The 19,444-nt window shown below is 41.1% G+C and overlaps 1 protein-coding gene across 1 annotated transcript in view; it reads right to left on the reverse strand.

Moving 5' to 3' along the window:
* Positions 1-19,444, reverse strand: part of EFHC2 (EF-hand domain containing 2) — a 208,047-nt gene that overhangs the window by 22,289 nt on the left and 166,314 nt on the right. The window contains 4 exon segments of the mRNA XM_082446706.1: positions 10,243-10,335; positions 12,066-12,220; positions 12,224-12,243; positions 12,246-12,259. Of these exon segments, the coding sequence (XP_082302832.1) occupies positions 10,243-10,335; positions 12,066-12,220; positions 12,224-12,243; positions 12,246-12,259 (282 nt within the window).

A 19,444-nucleotide genomic window follows, 5' to 3' on the forward strand; every position in this document is an offset into this window, starting at 1 on the left:
CTATTCTGAATTTGACCACCTCTGCCAATTTCTAAGGCTAAATACATACTGGTTATGTAACACGATTTTTTGAAGAAAAAGACAAAGGTGGTCACTAAGGCACTGTTACAAGCACCCTGCTCCAGGCTCCTGCCCTTCTCTCAGGACCTCTAACTCAACACGCCCCTCCAACCAGCAAGTGAGGTGCACAAAGTTACTACTGCAACGATGAACAGAGGATAATTAATTATAAGAAAACTCAGTGATAACAGAAGCAGGAAAAAAAAACCTATTCATAATCAGTCAAAAGGCTTTTCTCTTTTTTTATCAAAGCATTAAGAAAATAATAGCTCATATTTATAAACTAATAACAATTAGCAGCAATAAGTTAAATGTTACAAGATGAAGTTACATAGACTCATTAAGCTAAACAAAGTAGAATAAACAGAGTGATCAGAAGAGGGGAAAGGGAATTCAGTCATTCTTTTGTGTACATTTTCTTTGGCCAAGGATTCTGGGATACAACTCCAATATGCTGCCCCCTACCACTGTTTATCCTTTGAATTTTGGCTCACTCATCATTTGAACTCCTTGAAAGGACATGTTCTGTTTATGGAAATATTTGTAGCCAAAATGCAGGACCATTATGTCTTTTATTTGCATGTGTTTGGGGAGAAGAACTAAAACTCAATCAATTAAAGATATTTTGTAAGAAACTCCTTTAGCATGGTGCCTCGAAGAAAAGTATTCCCTAATACTCTGAATAGGAGCTGAGGTCACAGAATGAGATCGTGGAGGGCCTTTGACTTTCATACTAAGGACAACTAAGAGCCATTGGAGTATATTGTACAGAACAGTTACCAGATCTAAGTTATATTTTCTGAAGATCACTCTAGCTGATATATTGCAACTACAATGTAGGGGCAAGGCCAAAGTGGCAAGGGCAGTTAGCGGTCTTCTGCAGTAATCCGGACAAGAGATAATGGTGGCTAAGGTGACAGTGGTGGCAGTGGAGGGAGGGCAGTGAGGAGTGGTGAAGCCTGAATATATTTTGAGTGTAGGACTCCTGAAGGATTGTATATAGTGTATAGGGGAGGCGAGGGGGAGAATGAATAGGAATGGATTCAGGACGACTCCCAGGGTTTTGCTTGAGCAACTGGAAAAACAGAGTTGCCCGAACTGAGATGGCAAGGACTGCAGGAGCTACAGGTTGGGAGAAAAGATGGGGAGTTTGGTTTCGGATGTGTTACATTTTGATGAGTCTGTAGTTCAGGGAAGATGTTTGAGTTAGAGATAGAAATGTGGGAGTCATTAGCATACAGATGATATTTAAAGCCACCAGACTGGAAGACTGAATGAGATCACCAATGAACAAAGTGTCTTCATCTGTTCCTACAATACAGAATTTAATTGTTTGTAAATTCCCATCACATTGATGACAGGAGGCACGTACTGAATCCTAGAGGTTTCAGAAGTATAATATCCCAGTAATTTGGGAACCAGTCAAAAGACTACCAAACAGATTTAGAATTACACCACCCCTCATACACAGTCCACTAACCAGTCCTGTAGGTTCTACCACCATAGCACATCACGAGTCTCTTTCTCTCCATCTTTTCTACTATTCACTAATTCCAAGCCACCATCATCTCTCACCCGGATTACAGGAATAGCTTTTGTATCTTGGTCTTGCTGCTTCTACTCTTACCTTGCTGCAAACCATCCTCCACCAGAATGATCTTTCTAAAACACAGATCTGATCAATTACTTCCTTGTTTACGACTGTGCAATGGCTTTCCAATCCACTTAGAACGCAAGCTGAACTCCTTACCAGGGTTTATAAAACCGCACATAATCTGGTCCCTGCTGACCTCTCTGACCTCCTCTGAAAACTCTCTCCTGTTCACAATGTTCCAGGTACACCAGCTTTCTTCTTGCTCTCTGAGCATACCAAGATCGTTCCCAGCAATGCAAGGCATTTGCACCTTCTGGTTTCTTTGTCTGGAAAGTCTCAATTCCAAAGTCTCAATTCAAAGGCCTCAGAAAGGCCTTCCTGCAGTTCCTCTTACCTAACCGAGCCCCCATGCCTAAGTCTGCATTTGCCCTGGATGATACAGGAAAACTTCTGGAAGTCACCACTGGAAGTCCTATTATCAGACCTCCTTACCAATCCGCCTTATATTTACTCATGCTCACCCGTTAACCCTGGGCCCCCAGCACTCTTTCCTGCCCAACTCATGATATGTCAGACTCAACACATCTAACCATTTACCCATCTCAAAAGATATTTGGGAAGGATATTCCTGAATCAAATGATATTCGGGAAGGATCAAAAGCTGTAAATGAAAGAGTACACAGCTTAGAAATGATGTATAAAATCTTTTTGAGGAAAAATGTTTGAAAGATTTAATCTTTCCAAAGTCCCAAAGCCAGGCCTCAGGGAAGAGTTGAGCTAATGTGGTAAAATACTCCAAGTTTCTCTTTTCAGTTCTGTCTTGGAGGATTTCAATGAATATGGGAATCCCCCCAAAAGGAGCAAGGGAGAAAAGAACAAAGAATCTTTCAATTAAAAGGGATAAAATTAGCTAATGCTTCTTGGAAGAATTCTTTGCTCTTGGGAAGTGGATAGAGTTGCAGTAAATCACGATGGGTCACTCACAAATATTTATCTCCCTTTCCCACCAAAATCTCACCAAAATGACAACAAAGAAATAAAAATAGGTGATAACCCCCAATGGCAAAGATAGCTGGAAAACAAGGCAACAGTGGACAACAGATTTCAAAATCGTTTGCAAGATGGAAATCAGACTAAGGATTGGTAACTGGCTCGGCAGAGCTGAGGAAGGGAAGCTGAACTCGAAATGTCCATGGCAGAGGCAGGGGCCACTTAGAGTTTAGCCAGTGTGGCCCACAAAACTTCTGAGAGGCTCAGCGATTACAGACTCCAGGTGCCAATAAAGGCAGGGATACGGTGGGGGCCGGAAAACAAGGACTGCTTGAAAGCCTAAATAAAGCAAGAGCAGCTGAACCCTCAAGTATCTCCTTGTACACTGTACTCTTCCCTACAGGGGAGTGAGGCTTGTTCTCCAGAGAAATTCAACAAAAGCAGCTCTAGTCTTGGGGAGAGGAAGCATAATGGAGGGTAGAGAAGAACATTACACACTACACTGAACTTGGGTCTCTCAGCCCCCTTCCTTCTCCTTTTCTGTTTCCAGAACACCAGTGGCCATACTTAAATTCTCTTCCTTTCCCGCATCCCACCCTCCTTCCTAGCCCCACAGGAGGAGATAGGATTCTCCTCTCAATACTCTGAATGGCCCCAAATTGTGGCTTCTGGGGATTACCTCATGAAAATGTGGGCTAGGAGATGACTCATGCAGCGAAACCCACTAATTAACAAGACCCACCCCCAAAAGCTTCCAACATTAAGGACAGAAGTCAAAACGGCAACAGGAAAAAAAAAAAAAGGTATCAAGCAACAAAGGTAATTCAGGTAGCAGAGGGAACGATGTGAGATAAGAGGATATATTACACCCACGAAAAAAGAACAGAAGACTAAAAATAGGAACCAAAAGAGTGCTCTTGGAATAAAAAACATGATAGTAGTAAACAGATGCAGAAGAAGGGGTGGAATGTAAAGTTGAGGAAACCCCTTAGTAAGGACATCATAATGACAAAGAAAAATTGGGGAGAGAAAGATCCAAATTCAAGAGAGCCAAAATGTTAATGATAGGAGTTCTCACAAGAGGAAAATAAAAATGAAGGAAAGGAAATTATTTAAAAATTAATGGAAAATTTATCAGAGCCAAAGGACAGAGTCTCCAGACCGGAAGGGCCCATAAACTGTTAAGCACAATGAATCTACATAGAGACACACACACAGACACACAGACACACACACACACACACACACACACACCACAAGCCCCATCATGAACTTCCAGAACACCAGGAATAAAGAGACGATCCTAAGAGCATCCAGAAAGAACAGCAGTAATGGGAATCAATATTATGCTAAATTCTCAAGCATCGTAACAGGAAGTAGTAGCAGTATCTAAAAATGAGAAATCCAGAAATAGCAGTACGTACATGCTATTTAAAGGTCTGCAGAAACAGCTAGAAGGACTGAAAGGCTGTTTCTTGAGAACGGGTCTGGGAGGTGGGGAGAGATGTGGCTGGAAACTGCTGTTGTCGGAATAAGCTTTTTAGAATGATTTTATTTTATTTTTTTTTACTATAAGCATGTATCAGTTTGACATAAATAAAAATGTAAGAAGTGTAAAAAGCCGATGAGAGACCTTGAAGCGTGCTTTTCAAGGTAGTAAACTCACACAAGTCAGACCTGGCAAGGCAGGAGCACCGCTCGTTGGGAGCATGTCCCGGTTTTCCTCCATGCTCCAAAACTCAGCACAGAGCTGCCTCCCCTGGACCACTGACATAGTGAGATTTTTCACGCCCTCATTTGCTACTATACACTATATCTACTATACGCTACTGTTAGATGAGGTTGGAAGAGAGAAAAGACTAGGATACAAAGGAGTGCTGCAGCTCTAAAAACAGTCCAGGTTGGAGGAGAAGGAGCCGAGAGGGAGCAGTTTAGAGACGGAGAAAGGCTTGACTATTAGGGGAGTGAGGACAAGTAGGTCAATTTCCCCTGAATATTATCTCCCCAGCCGTCCCTCCTGCCTCATGACTACAGGTAATCATTCACCAAATCCTCTCCATCCTTTCAAAGTAGTTTGGAAAAGCCTATGAATCGCATAGAAAATGGATCTCCTTACTTCAGGGTCGTGCTGTGCTTCTGATCAAAAATGTCAGCATCCTCGTTCCCCACCTGAATCCCCTACTTCGCTCCTTGCCAAATGACATTTGACTCTTGCTTAGACTCCGATTCATGGTCAAAGGACAAAGATTTGCCACTCTGGAGGAAATTCTTTTGAAAAGGCTGTGAAGGCAATTCCAAAGAAGAGCTTTCTATGGCGACATTGTTGGAGTCAGCGCACAGCCTTCCAGGGGGACTGCCCTAGAGGGCAACACTAATTCTGGCTTTTAAGTGCGTCGATGCTTGTTAAAAAGTCAGCCTCCTTACTTTAAAGCCCCAGCTCACAGTGCTAAAGTGTTTTCCTAAAACCTCCATAAATTCTTCTTTTCCTGTGATACTTGGGCAAGCCACCATTTCCTTCCCTACACAAACTAAAGGACATGTTTGTGGAAGAAGAGGGAGGGAAGGCAATTCCCCTGGTTCTCCTCTAGATAATAATGAACCCCGAGCAGGCTTCCCAATGCCTTGCTGGTGGAAGTGCTAAGAAGTCAGTCTAACGTGTCATTTGACAGGTGTTCCTGGTCCCCCTCCCAAAAATGATGAATGGCTTGAAAACCGCAGAAGCCATCCATCTCCTTGCTGTGGGGAATAATCCTGATCTGCTTTATTTCCACCATCTGTGGAGGTAATAGGCGCAGCAGCTGTATTCTGCTGAAGAGTAGTAACATAGGTCCCCCTCTGCCGCAAAGGCCATCTCATAACTTAGGGGAACGGGCTGGCGGCAGGAACAGGGCTGAAAGGGAGGGAGGGTGGTGAAGACACATTTTTGACTCACTTGGTTGTGTTTGGTTTCAGTTCATTACCCAACAAACCCAGGGGTGCACACTGAAACACCTGGTGAGAGTCTTAAAGACCAGACACTTAAGGAAAAGAAGTGGAGCTCTAGGCCACCCTACCCGGTTGGCCACAAAAACTTAGGAGTCGGCAAGATGGCACTGCCCAAGTTGCCAATGAGTTAACTCCTGTGATCTCAAATCGCCAGGCCTCTAAATTCCAATTGTGAGCCCAGCACAGATCTCCTTAGGGACCAAATCACCTTATATTTGAAAAGGTAGAAAGCAGCTGTGTGTGTGTGTGTGTGTGTGTGTGTGTGTGTGTGTGTGTTTGTGTGTGTGTGTGAGAGAGAGAGAGAGAGAGAGAGAGAGAGAGAAGGAGAGGGACAGAAGAGGGTTTCTCTCTGAAAACTTCCCAGTGCACCAAACACTCTGCAACATTAGCAAGCACATGGTTCAACCCTTGCCCCTCAGCTTCACTGCCACGTATTGTTGGGTGAAATCACTTGAGCCCCAACCATGCCTCTGGGAGGGGGGCAGAGGGAGAGGCTGGGTAGAGTATAATGAGATGATTTTAAAGCCCTGTTAACTTTTTCCATTTTAACTGATATTTCTGGATGAGGCACCAGCTCTCTTGGGAGGCCAGTTCTAAGGCATTCCATGGAGCCCAAAGACAGCTGTAAAAGACTAGCTTGGGGCAGAGCTGCTGGGGAAAGAGTCACACTTGAATTTCCAGCTATTCCAAGTCCCAATTCAGAAGGCTACAATTAGGGGAGCAGGCTGCCTGTTTACTCCCCAGTCCCATCAGGAACACAGTATGGAATGATCTCAGAATACTCGCTACCTCTTATGGTTTGAGAACCAGGATTTCTTGCTTATTAGTACTGAGGAAATATTAATACCCTAATGAAGGCGGAGAGGGCTTGACTCCATTTACAGGGATCACCTGGGCAGAAGGCAGTAGGGCTGGACTTCAGAAGCAGCTCTGGTAGAAATCAAGCCCATGTGTTTCTCCCTGCTGCCCAGTGTACCAGCACAGGACAAGTCTCTGGGACTGCAAAGGTGAATGAGATATCGTCCCTACCCCTAGGAGCTCAGATAGAAACAAAGGTTTAGGGTATCTTAGCGAGCTGTCGTTTTAATTCCATTAGAGAGCCATTCAGGCCTGAAGCAAGCTCTTTGAGTGAGAGAGCCTCCTTATACCTCAACGTTTGCGCTCATGAAATGAGGTATCATGCCTACCATCAACTAAAATGTACCTTTTAATGTGCTCAAGGATTTACAAAATATTCTAGGGCCCTAGGCACTATATCAATACAGAGTGCCACTCCTATTATGAATGGGTAATAGCTACCACTACATCGAACATTTAAGTCTGATGCTCTGTGCATTAGTGAAATGACTTCTGACTTCGTTTGGCAAGTAAAGTGACCTCATACCAGCTACCACAGCACAAACTGACAGGGGCTGGGTAACCAGATGTGAAGAGATTTTGAAATGCTGATTCCAGCAGGACTTGTGCTCATAAGGAAAAGACCTAACTGAATCACAAGAAAAATGGAAATGGAATAGAGGGGAAATCTTCGTACCCGCATGTCGGGTCAGGAGGAATTCACAGGTAACAATCTGGAGTGGGTGAAAGAAATCATCCGAATCTTTAGCCACATAGGTTTTCGTCTCCTGATCTGAATTCACACAGCAGCAGGGCTCTACAGCTGCTCAACAGCTGCCCAGCTCCATCCCAAGGCAGGTAAAACTGCCCCTGGGCAGAGTGTGTGCTGAACCAAGTCAACAGACTCCGGGCCTGTCTCCCACGGGAGACTGCAGACGTCAGAGGGGCTCTGGCTTAGCGTGCCACAGGAGGGCTGTGTAGAAAGAGAGTCTGGTCAAGGCTCTGGAAAGCCCTGTGGAGTCTGTGGGGAACAATAAGAATGCAGAATATAAATGTAAGCTGCAGGCTGATGGGCCCATTAGGAATTAGGGCAGTCTTTGAAAGGAATCTGCGGAGATGATGCAAAACACCAAGCATGTGACCCAAATCGTGGCAGGGCATATTGGAGGGAGAGGGGAATGGGAATGAGACATTTTCTAATCTGATTAGTCTGAAGTTTCCCCTGAGTGTGGAGAAGGGTCAATGCACAATTAGAGGCAAAGTTAGACTGCTTAGCGGCTCAGAGGGATGACCTCCTCGGAGCTAAGCCGGGCTCGGAGGCGGATGTGATCTGAGACTGAGCCGGCTTCGCAACGAGTTGGGGAATCGTCTTTCTGCCTTTAATGTCAAATCGTCAAGGCAAAGACAAAACAGTCTGCTGAGAGGATGAGAGGATGACGACTTGGTGGCCTCAGTGCTGGATAGGAAACATCTAGGTCCCCCGGAGGCCAGGCTCCCACATTACTGGACTTTCCAGGACAACTCATCCTCGAGGCCATCAAGAGATAATCTAATAAACATCCGCAGCTTCCTGACTAGAAGACAGCTTAATGTGTGAAAGGCATTCAGGTCCAACTGCTTAAAAACAAGGCTTCCTCTATGTGGAAGGACGCAGGTCTCTTCCAGTTCATTTCTAAGTCAGAGTGTGTGGTCTATGGTCCCTGATGGAAACTCCTCTCCTAGTCCCCAGTCAGTACTTAGTACCAGGTGCTATGGCACTGGGGAATTTATGTATGTTATCTCAAGTCACCCTGAGAACCATGAGGAAGTAGGTAGTGTTATCTCATTCTAGAGGTAAGGAATCTGGGGTTCAGGCAGGTCAAAAATCTTACACAAGATTACACAGCTAGCAAGTAGATTCAAAGAATATAGGAGACAAGGTAGGGGTAAAACTGTCAAGATGTGACAAGCCACTGCTTATTTTTAGGCAGTAAATCAAACAGGTTAGAAGCAGGCCTCTGTATCTAAGTGGATCAAATGTCTAGTCACAAGTCTTCATTACAAGGTAAGAGACAAAAAAAGAAACATAAATAGTGCTGTGAGAATCCTTAGCAGGAGATAATCACTGCCAGCCAAGCAAATCCAAGAGGGCTTCATGGATACGGTGCTATTTGAAACGGGTCGTAAAGAACAAGCTTTCAGCGGGTGAAGAAAATTGGAAGCTAGTTCCTACTGAAGAAACAGCAAGAGAAAAGGCAAAAAAGTGGGAATGCAGGAGGAATACATGTGAAATGCTAAATGAGCCATTTGGCTGGACTGTTGGGAATGAGAAGAGGAGCTTTGGGAATGTGACAACTGTGGAGAAACCGGGCTCCTAAGCCTGCCTATTTCATCTCAGGTCCTTTACACCGGGATGGCCTATTTATCCCTCATACTACTGCTAGCAAATGAAAGCAAATAGAGCTGATTCTAGAAGATAACCCCAGGTCAATCCAATGCATATACACACATCCAACTGAATTGGCCTCTTCTTGATTCCCCTCCTGATACCTTGGACTCTAGTTCTCCCACATGGGATTTAGTTTTGTCTGCTTCCTTTTGTTTCTTTTTTTTGTCTCAGATGAGGACTCCCCACTCCACAATGGAGAAGGGGGAGAAGGAGCTCAAAGCTAAGGAGTTTGGTCATTCCTTAGAGAACAAAGAAATGGTACAAGAGTAGAAGAGTGACACTATGATATTCTTGCTCTTAGAAGGTACTTAGCTGCAAGATGTAAAGATGGATTTAAAAATTTAGAGGCCGTTGGAAGAAAGACCAATGTGGAAGTCCTGAAACAGTCAAGAAGAAAGGTGGGTCAGAACAAGAGTGAAGGTGGCGGGAATGGAGGGGAGAGAGTAGATGCAAGTAGTAGAAAGGAGGTAGGCCTGTCAAGACATTCTGATCTACTGGCTAGTTGTAGACAATAATTCAAAATGGTTAGAAGCAGAAGATGTGCGTTTTAAAGGTTCAGGGGTTAAGTCACAGCTCTTCTTTTTCTAGACTATGTGACTTTAGGCAAAATTTTATCTCTCTAGACCTCAGCATCCTCTTGTAAGGTAGGATAATAGCTCTGACCTCACCAAGCTGTCCTCACAAAGTAAATGAGGTAATGTATTCAAAGCAATGATAACAATGCCTAGAACACAGCCCCAAATGTCAGAATTATCAAGATAAGTACGTTAGAGGGGGGGCTGGAGTCATGCCACGGTAAGCATAAAAGATGACCAGAGTCTGGGTGGCTAGGAGGGTGGTGCCAGGAAGTCAAGAGTCAGGTTCAGTACAAGAAGTGAGGTGTTTTAGAAAGCGGTTGACTGTGCTTCCCTTTTGCAACATCATAATCTCTGCACTTTACATCTAGTGTTCTAGCAGGACAGAGCTCTGTGCTAATAACACGAGGTGCTCTTACTGCATGTCTGTGGCCATTAGAAACTACTGCTTTGAAAAATCTGCCCTAAATTTTACATCTAAGACTCTCATAACCAATGAGGTTGTACATTTTCATTTTGTCCCAGGAATCTGTGTGCATATAAGTATATCTTAATGTTAAAAAGATAAAATGATAATTCATAATAGGCTCTCTAACGTTCAAAATCATGACTCATTTTTCCTTTTTAACACTTAAATGGAGATGTGTCATCGGTAATAAATAAAAACAGTCAAGGGTAAATCAAGGGCAATTAAAGGTAGATGTAAAACCAGGAACAGTCTCCGAAACAAAAATATGCAGGACATTGCCCATGAGGGTGGAGTTCTCACTTACCTGGAGAGTAAGGATCCCAGAAGATCATCATTCAAAGGTAATCTGGAGGACCTGCACAGCCTTTTGATGTCTTTGCTGGGTAATAATTTTTCCCTGCATTAAAACAAAGTAAATGGGCTTTTATATACTTTTTGTCTCTTGAGTAACAATTACACTCTATAGGAAAGAAAACACAGATGTGTCCTAAAAGCATGCACCTGGAAATAAGTATGAAAACTGGTACTGGAATCACAGTAAGGAAAAACAGTAATACTGCATTTCACCAACTTTTTTTTCCATTTCAGAAGTCACTAGATTCTGTCCTTACAAAGGCCTTTCCATCAAGATTCAGATTCTTGGTTGGTGATAGTACAGCCTATTAAGGCTGTAGCCACGAGTGTTGCTCTAAGTAATCGATCTGCATTCTTGACCACTAGTCAAAAATGGTTCTGATATTTGAAAACATCTCTTAATCTGACAGGCATCTAGAGCCTCCAACACAAGTATTATATGACTGGAGGGTGTTTTTCTAGTCTTTTCCTTGGACCCAAACCTTATAACCTAGAAGCCCCAACTGGGGCCTTAACATTCACCTCAATTTTTTCTCCAGACCAGCCCAACAGCCATTTTCCCCAGCCTGCTGAGGGCACAGAGATGCTTGTCCAATGTTCTAACTCAGACAGTGTTCTTCCAGGCATCAGGCAAAATTAGAACCAACAGGAAAGAAAGTGGGCTTCTTTCTTTGCAGTAGGTTATAAAATGGTAAGAGAATGTTTATGTCTAGAATTGGAGCTTGTTGGATCTGGAGAACCTCAGAGTTGTCTGATCAACCAGCCCCATTTTCCCAGGAGGTGTTCCTTTAGTGAAGGAGGGTCACAATTCTCACCCTGGGAAGGGGTACCACTAGGGTGGAAGGCAAGGCCCGGGTCATGCAAAGCTCAGGCCACACATCCTCCAGGAGGCTCAGAGAAGCTTAAAGATTCAAGGAAAAATACCATCTTTATAACAACTCAACAAGGGTGTATTATGGATTAGGGAAAAAAAAACATATTCACAATTAAAATAAACTATGGGACCTTCAAAGATATTTAGGGTATGTAGGTAGCCACTTGGGTGCAGACTTCAGGTTTGGGGATGAAGGAAGGGGTCATGGGGAAAAGAGATGGCAATGGTCTATAGTAATAAAATCAGAGGCTAGGGTTTGAGCTAAGGTTTTCTAACTCCAGTTGAGTATTCCGCCCACCCCTCACTATATCAGTCTGTGGATAAGATGAACACCAAAACATATTAAGATGGAGCTCCAGTTGTTTGTAACAGTGACTCAATAAAACTCAATGCAAACACGGTAAATGTATTCGAAATAGATTATGCTGAGCTTCATTATCTTCAAAGAGAAATAATTTCAAAGAAATTCTATAGAAAGTTTACTTGCAAATCCCCTGTTCTGTGTATTATAAAAGTCACACTTATAAATCCCACTTATCACTAAAATAATGTAAAGAGATGACATCTCAGAATTAAACCTTCTAACATTGATTTACTATGTTTCAATTGAAAACCTCTAGAGACCAATTAAAAGAAAATGCAAAGGGGCAATCCTATTCTTTTGAAGATACAGGGCCTCCCCCATTCCATCAACAAGCAAAGCTCACCATCCATCACTATGAAATATCTGTACCCAGATAATCTCCAAAAATGATTTAAGGTGGCTTTGCTACATAGTGGAGTATGAGGAGACATGTCAATTTTCTTTTTTGCCCTTTTTGGTAAAATACAAATTCCTTCATTAGTCAGGTTCACAGAAACGTAAATGATTTATTAGAATCAATAAAATAAAAGCTTACTTTTCCCGATCTTGGTATACACAGGTAGCAATGAGTCTTTCAAAATTCTCAGAAGTATTTTTCTTGAGCTGTTCATGGGCCTGTGCAATGAGGACATTCGTATCTGGACGGGGGTCCTCAGGCACCCGGTAGTGACGTGCAATGGTTATAACTTCTTAGTCTATGAGTTTCCCGACAGACTCATCATTATTTCTCTGTAAAGAAAATGGAAAAACACTCAAGAAATTATATCTAAGACTACTTTACCTTTCTTTCTATTAAAAAATATCCAAATCCCATTTTACAAAACTTTACCAACTGCCTAGAGACAGGTTATTATTTTTCTTTAATTTAATTTCTCTACCTATGAGCAACAGGAAGGCACTCGTGCTAGAATGGAAAACAATAAGCACAACAGCTTATAAATAAAATGGCACTTTGCCCAGAGTCAAACTTCTACCGCATAACAGCCTACAACCAGGAAGTAAATTCTTAAAGTCCTCAAATGGTCAAAAATCCTGTGACTAAATACATGATTTCATTCAATACCTATTAATCTTACTGTATACAAAATAGTAACAGACTTGGGGTTCTGGTTTCCCAGGGTATAAAACTTATAAATCAGTAAGTTAGAAAGGTGTTTTGGAGATGGGGAAAGCAATTATGCACATTTCTGTAGTAAAAAGTAAAAACTGACATACCCTACCAGTGAGAGAAAAAAGTGAAAAGTGAAAAGAGCTGTGTAAAGGTACAGTTGTCTGAGTCTTTAGAAGGCAAATGGCACTGATATCATTTGGCAGAGCAAACAAACAAACAACAACAAAAAAACAAATGACAGCAACACATTCACAATGAGGCCTCAAAGCTTAACAAATTGGCTGACATGTTTTCAATATATTCACTATATGAAAGCCATAAACCATGCAACAGGCATTAGAAAGAATTACACCAAAATGGTTAAAATGCAAACTGTTATGGTGGTTAAATGAATAAGCTTCCACCATCTAGAAAATCTACTTACTGGGAAAAAATTCAGTTCCCAAGAACCCCAAATAAATGAGGGAATACAAGATTTGATTTCTTCTTCTGTTATAGACTGGTCTTTTGGAATAATATGGTTTTTAGTTGTTTTAAATATTTCTTGTCATTTTCACTATCATTTAAGAGATCTGTAGGTTCTTCTGGTCAAGAATTTCCTTAGATAGAGTGTAGGAAAGCCCACAGCTATGATGTTGACCTACCTGAAGGAACTGTATTTCACCTACATCCACTTATTAGGGTCTCTGGGGTTTTTGTTTTGTTTTGCTTTGCTTTTGTTTTTTTAATGGGAAATGAAGGCCAAATTCAACCAAGAGGACCCCACCATTGCAGCAAGTCAGTTTGGGTTAGACGATCAATCAGTAACGTTGGCCGGGGGCTCACTATCTGGAAAACACTGTAGTCACTTTGGCATCTGAACTTTTCAGAGTCTATAATCTATTTGGGCTGTCCAGGCATCCAGATGAGCTCCCTAGCTACTAACTGGGAGGGGCACTTGAATGAACTGAGTAATAATAATAACCCTCACCACTTGTTGAGTACTTGCTATGTGCCAGGTCCTGTGCTGCTGGGTCCTTTTGGCATGGATCATCTCATCTGGCCCAGAAGGTAGATACTAGTATTAGCCCCATTTTACAGATGAGAACACTGAGGCAGAGAAATGTGAAGTAATATGTCCAGTGTCATGAAGTCAGAATGCAAACCCCTGCAGTCTGGCTCCAGAGCCCATGCTCCTGCATACTATTCTGTCCCTCTTCTGTTGGGACACAGAAGAAAGAGTGACCGCATGCAGTGGGGCTCATTCAGGGAAAGCTGAAGGCAGTGGCTTTTGAGCTGATTTTTTAACAGACCTCTTGATTCCCTTTCCCGTCCATGACCTGTGCTTTGAGGGCTATCACTAACCCGCATAAATAAGTAAGAGAAAGTAATTTCAGAAACCCTGAGTCACCAACCATCTCTGACAGAGAGCCAAGTGACCACGGAGGAACCACACCAAGGGAAGTCCCCGGCTCATTTAAAACACTGGTCATGGAATAATCAGTCACGACACATGCCCAGAATTGAACACTATGCAACCATGAAAAGTAGGCTGTTGACTGATTGGTATTAATTGGTATGAAAGACATCCATGCTATGTTGATAAATGTAGTATGATCCCAATGAAACTAAAGATACCGGTACAAATTGACATATATATGCACAGAAAAAAAGACTGGAAGGATACATACCAAAACATCTATAGCATTATCCCTGATTGCTGAGCTTTCTTTATATATAGGTATAAAAATGATTTTATACCTATATATAAAATGTCTGCTTTTTCTGAATTTTTATAATTATCAAATATTACTTTTATCGTCAGAAAAATACCCCTTTGAAATCTTTTTCTTTTTGAGGGTAGAAAACGGCATGAAGAAGAAGTGGCACACTCCCAAGGACGAGGGAAAAGAGCGTCTGCAGCAATAACTAGAAACTTACCACGTACCTTTAACTAAACCTACTCTAGCCCCACCAGGTCATAAAAGTTTATTTTCCTCTAGAGGGGTGGGATAGGGAGGGTGGGAGGGAGACGCAGGAGGGAGGAGATATGGGGATATATATATATGCATAGCTGATTCACTTTGTTATAAAGCAGAAACTAACACACCACTGTAAAGCAATTATACTCCAATAAAGATGTTTAAAAAAAAAAGTTTATTTTCCTTTTCATTGGATAAACTGAAATTATCCTGACCTCACTGCAGTGAAAATTTATATCTGCTGGGTTCTGCATGCCTGGGTTTTAAACACCTCAGTATTCCACTGCTTTCCATGTTGTTGTTTTTTAAATTTTATTATTTTTTTAACAACTTTATTGGAGTATAATTGCTTTACAATGGTGTGTTAGTTTCTGCTTTATAACAAAGTGAATCAGCTATACATATACATATGTTCCCTTATCTCTTCCCTCTTGCGTCTCCCTCCCTCCCACCCTCCCTATCCCACCCCTCTAGGTGGTCACAAAGCACCGAGCTGATCTCCCTGTGCTAGGCGGCTGCTTCCCACTAGCTATCTATTTTACGTTTGGTAGTGTATATATGTCCATGCCACTCTCTCACTTTGTCCCAGCTTACCCTTCCCCCTCCCCATATCCTCAAGTCCATTCTCTAGTAGGTCTGTGTCTTAATTCCCGTCTTGCCACTAGGTTCTTCATGACCTTTTTTTTTTCCCTTAGATTCCATATATATGTGTTAGCATACGGTATTGCTTTTTCTCTTTCTGACTTACTACACTCTGTATGACAGTCTCTAGGTCCACCCACCTCACTACAAATAACTCAATTTTGTTTCTTTTTTATGGCTGAGTAATATTCCATTGTATATATGTGCTACATCTTCTTTAACCACTCAGCTGTCGATGGACACTTAGGTTGCTTCCACATCCTGGCTATTGTAAATAGAGCTGCAATGAACATTGTGGTACATGACTCTTTTGGAATTATGGTTTTCTCAGGGTATATGCCCAGTAGTGGGATTGCTGGGTCATATGGTAGTTCTATTTTTAATTTTTTAAGGAACCTCCATACTGTTCTCCATAGTGGCTGTATCCATTTACATTCCCACCAACAGTGCAAGAGGGTTCCCTTTTCTTCACACCTTCTCCAGCATTTATTGTTTGTAGACTTTTTGATGATGGCCATTCTGACCGGTGTGAGGTGATACCTCATTGCAGCTTTGATTTGCATTTCTCTAATGATTAGTGATGTTGAGCATCCTTTCATGTGTTTGTTGGTGATCTGTATATCTTCTTTGGAGAAATGTCTATTTAGGTCTTCTGCCCATTTTTGGATTGGGTTGTTTGCTTTTTTGATATTGAGCTGCATGAGCTGCTTGTATATTTTGGAGATGAATCCTTTGTCAGTTGCTTCATTTGCAAATATTTTCTCCCATTCTGAGGGTTGTCTTTTTGTCTTGTTTATGATTTCCTTTGCTGTGCAAAAGCTTTGAAGTTTCATTAGGTCCTATTTGTTTATTTTTGTTTTTATTTCCATTTCTCTAGGAGGTGGGTCAAAAAGGACCTTGCTGTGATGTATGTCATGGAGTGTTCTGCCTATGTTTTCCTGTAGGAGTTTTAGAGTGTCTGGCCTTACATTTAGGTCTTTAATCCATTTTGAGTTTATATTTGTATATGGTGTTAGGGAGTGTTCTAATTAATTTCATTCTTTTACACGTAGCTGTCCAGTTTTCCCAGCACCACTTATTGAAGAGGTTGTCTTTTCTCCATTGTATATTCTTGCCTCCTTTAGCAAAGATAAGGTGACCATATGTGTGTGGGTTCATGTCTGGGCTTTCTATGTTGTTCCACTGATCTATATTTCTGTTTTTGTGCCAGTACCATACTGTCTTAATTACTGTAGCTTTGTAGTATAGTCTGAAGTCAGGGCGCCTGATTCCTCCAGCTCCGTTTTTCTTTCTCAAGATTGCTTTGGCTATTCGGGGTCTTCTGTGTTTCCATACAGATTGTGAAATTTTTTGTTCTAGTTTGGTGAAAAATGCCATTGGTAGTTTGATAGGGATTGCATTGAATCTGTAGATTGCTTTGGGTCGTACAGTCATTTTCAGAATGTTGATTCTTCCAATCCAAGAACATGGTATATCTTTCCATCTGTCTGTATCATCTTTAATTTCTTTCATCAGTGTCTTATAGTTTTCTGCATACAGGTCTTTTGTCTCCTTAGGTAGGTTTATTCCTAGGTATTTTATTCTTTTTGTTGCAATGGTAAATGGGAGTGTTTCCTTAATTTCTCTTTCAGATTTTTCATCATTAGTGTATAGGAATGCAAGAGATTTCTGTGCATTAATTTTATATCCTGCTACTTTACCAAATTCATTGATTAGCTCTAGTAGTTTTCTGGTAGCATCTTTGGGATACTCTAGGTATAGTATCATGTCATTTGCAAACAGTGACAGTTTTACGTCTTCTTTTCTGATTTGGATTCCTCTTATTTCTTTTTCTCCTCTGATAGCTGTGGTTAAAACTTCCAAAACTATGTTGAATAATAGTGGTGAGAGTGGGCAACTTTGTCTTGTTCCTGATCTGAGAGGAAATGGTTTCAGTTATTCACCATTGAGAACGATGTTGGCTGTGGGTTTGTCATATATGGCCTTTATTATGTTGAGGTAAGTTCCCTCTATGCCTACTTTCTGGAGGGTTTTTTTATCATAAATGGGTGTTGAATTTTCTCGAAAGCTTTTTCTGCATCTATTGAGATGATCATATGGTTTTTCTCCTTCAGTTTGTTAATATGGTTTATCACATTGATTGATTTGTGTATATTGAAGAATCCTTGCATTCCTGGGATAAACCCCACTTGATCATGGTGTATGATCCTTTTAATGTGCTGTTGGATTCTGTTTGCTGGTATTCTGTTGAGGATTTTTGCGTCTATGTTCATCAGTGATATTGGTCGGTAGTTTTCTTTTTTTTGTGAAATCTTTGTCTGGTTTTGGTATAAGGGTGATGGCGGCCTCATAGAATGAGTTTGGGAGTGTTCCTCCCTCTGCTATAGTTTGGAAGAGTTTGAGAAGGATCGGTGTTAGCTCTTCTCTAAATGTTTGATAGAATTCGCCTGTGAATCCAGCTGGTCCTGGGTTTTTATTTGTTGGAAGATTTTTAATCACAGTCTCAATTTCAGTGCTTGTGATTGGTCTGTTTATATTGTCTATTTCTTCCTGGTTCAGTCTCAGGAGGTTGTGTTTTTCTAAGAATTTGTCCATTTCTTCCAGGTAGTCCATTTTATTGGCATATAGTTGCTTGTAGTAATCTCTCATGATCCTTCGTATTTCTGCAGTGTCAGTTGTTACTTCTTTTTCATTTCTAATTCTATTGATTTGAGTCTTCTCCCTTTTTTTCTTGATGAGTCTGGTTAATGGTTTATCAATTTCATTTATCTTCTCAAAGAACCAGCTTTTAGTTTTATTGATCTTAGCTATTGTTTCCTTCATTTCTCTTTCATTTATTTCTGATCTGATCTTTATGATTTCTTTCCTTCTGCTAACTTTGGGGGTTTTTTGTTCTTCTTTCTCTAATTGCTTTAGGTGTAAGGGTAGGTTGTTTATTTGAGATGTTTCTTGTTTCTTGAGGTAGGATTGTATGGCTATAAGCTTCCCTCTCACAACTGCTTTTGCTGCATCCCATAGGTTTTGGGTTGTCGTGTTTTCATTGTCATTTGTTTCTAGGTAATTTTTGATTTCCTCTTTGATTTCTTCACTGATCTCTTGGTTATTTAGTAGTGTTTTGTTTAGCCTCCATGTGTTTGTATTTTTTACAGATTTTTTCCTGTAATTGATATCTAGTCTCATAGCATTGTGGTCAGAAAAGATACTTGATATGATTTCAATTTTCTTAAATTTACCAAGGCTTGGTTTGTGACCCAAGATACGATCTATCCTGGAGAATGTTCCATGAACACTTGACAAGAAAGTGTATTCTGTTGTTTTGGATGGAATGTCCTATAAATATCAATTAAGTCCATCTTGTTTAATGTATCATTTAAAGCTTGTGTTTCCTTATTTATTTTCATTTTGGATGATTTGTCCATTGGTGAAAGTGGGGTGTTAAAGTCCCCTTCTATGATTTTGTTACTGTTGATTTCCCCTTTTATGGCTGTTAGCATTTGCCTTAAGTTTTGAGGTGCTCCTATGTTGGGTGCATAAATATTTACAATTGTTATATCTTCTTCTTGGATTGATCCCTTGATCATTATGTAGTATCCTTCTTTGTCTCTTGTAATAGTCTTTGTTTTAATGTCTATTTTGTCTGATATGAGAATTGCTACTCCAGCTTTCTTTTGATTTCCATTTGCATGGAATATCTTTTTCCATCCCCTCACTTTCAGTCTGTATGTGTCCCTCGGTCTGAAGTGGGTCTCTTGTAGACAGCGTGTATACGGGTCTTGTTTTTGTATCCATTCAGACAGTCTGTGTCTTTTGGTTGGAGCATTTAATCCATTTACATTGAAGGTATTTATTGATATGTGTGTTCCTATTACCATTTTCGTAATTGTTTTGGGTTTGTTATTGTAGGTCTTTTCCTTCTCTTGTGTTTCCTGCCTAGAGAAGTTCCTTTAGCATTTGTTGTAAAGCTGGTTTGGTGGTGCTGAATTCTCTTAGCTTTTGCTTGTCTGTAAAGGTTTTAATTTCTCCATCAAATCTGAATGAGGTCCTTGCTGGGTAGACCAATCTTGGTTGTAGGTTTTTCTCTTTCATCACTTTAAATATGTCCTGCCACTCCCTTCTGGCTTGCAGAGTGCCTGCTGAAAGATCAGCTGTTAACCTTATGGGGATTCCCTTGTATGTTATTTGTTACTTTTACCTTGCTGA

This window comes from Balaenoptera physalus, assembly GCF_965194825.1.
Source record: "Balaenoptera physalus genome assembly, chromosome: X".
Classification (NCBI taxonomy): Eukaryota; Metazoa; Chordata; class Mammalia; order Artiodactyla; family Balaenopteridae; genus Balaenoptera; species Balaenoptera physalus.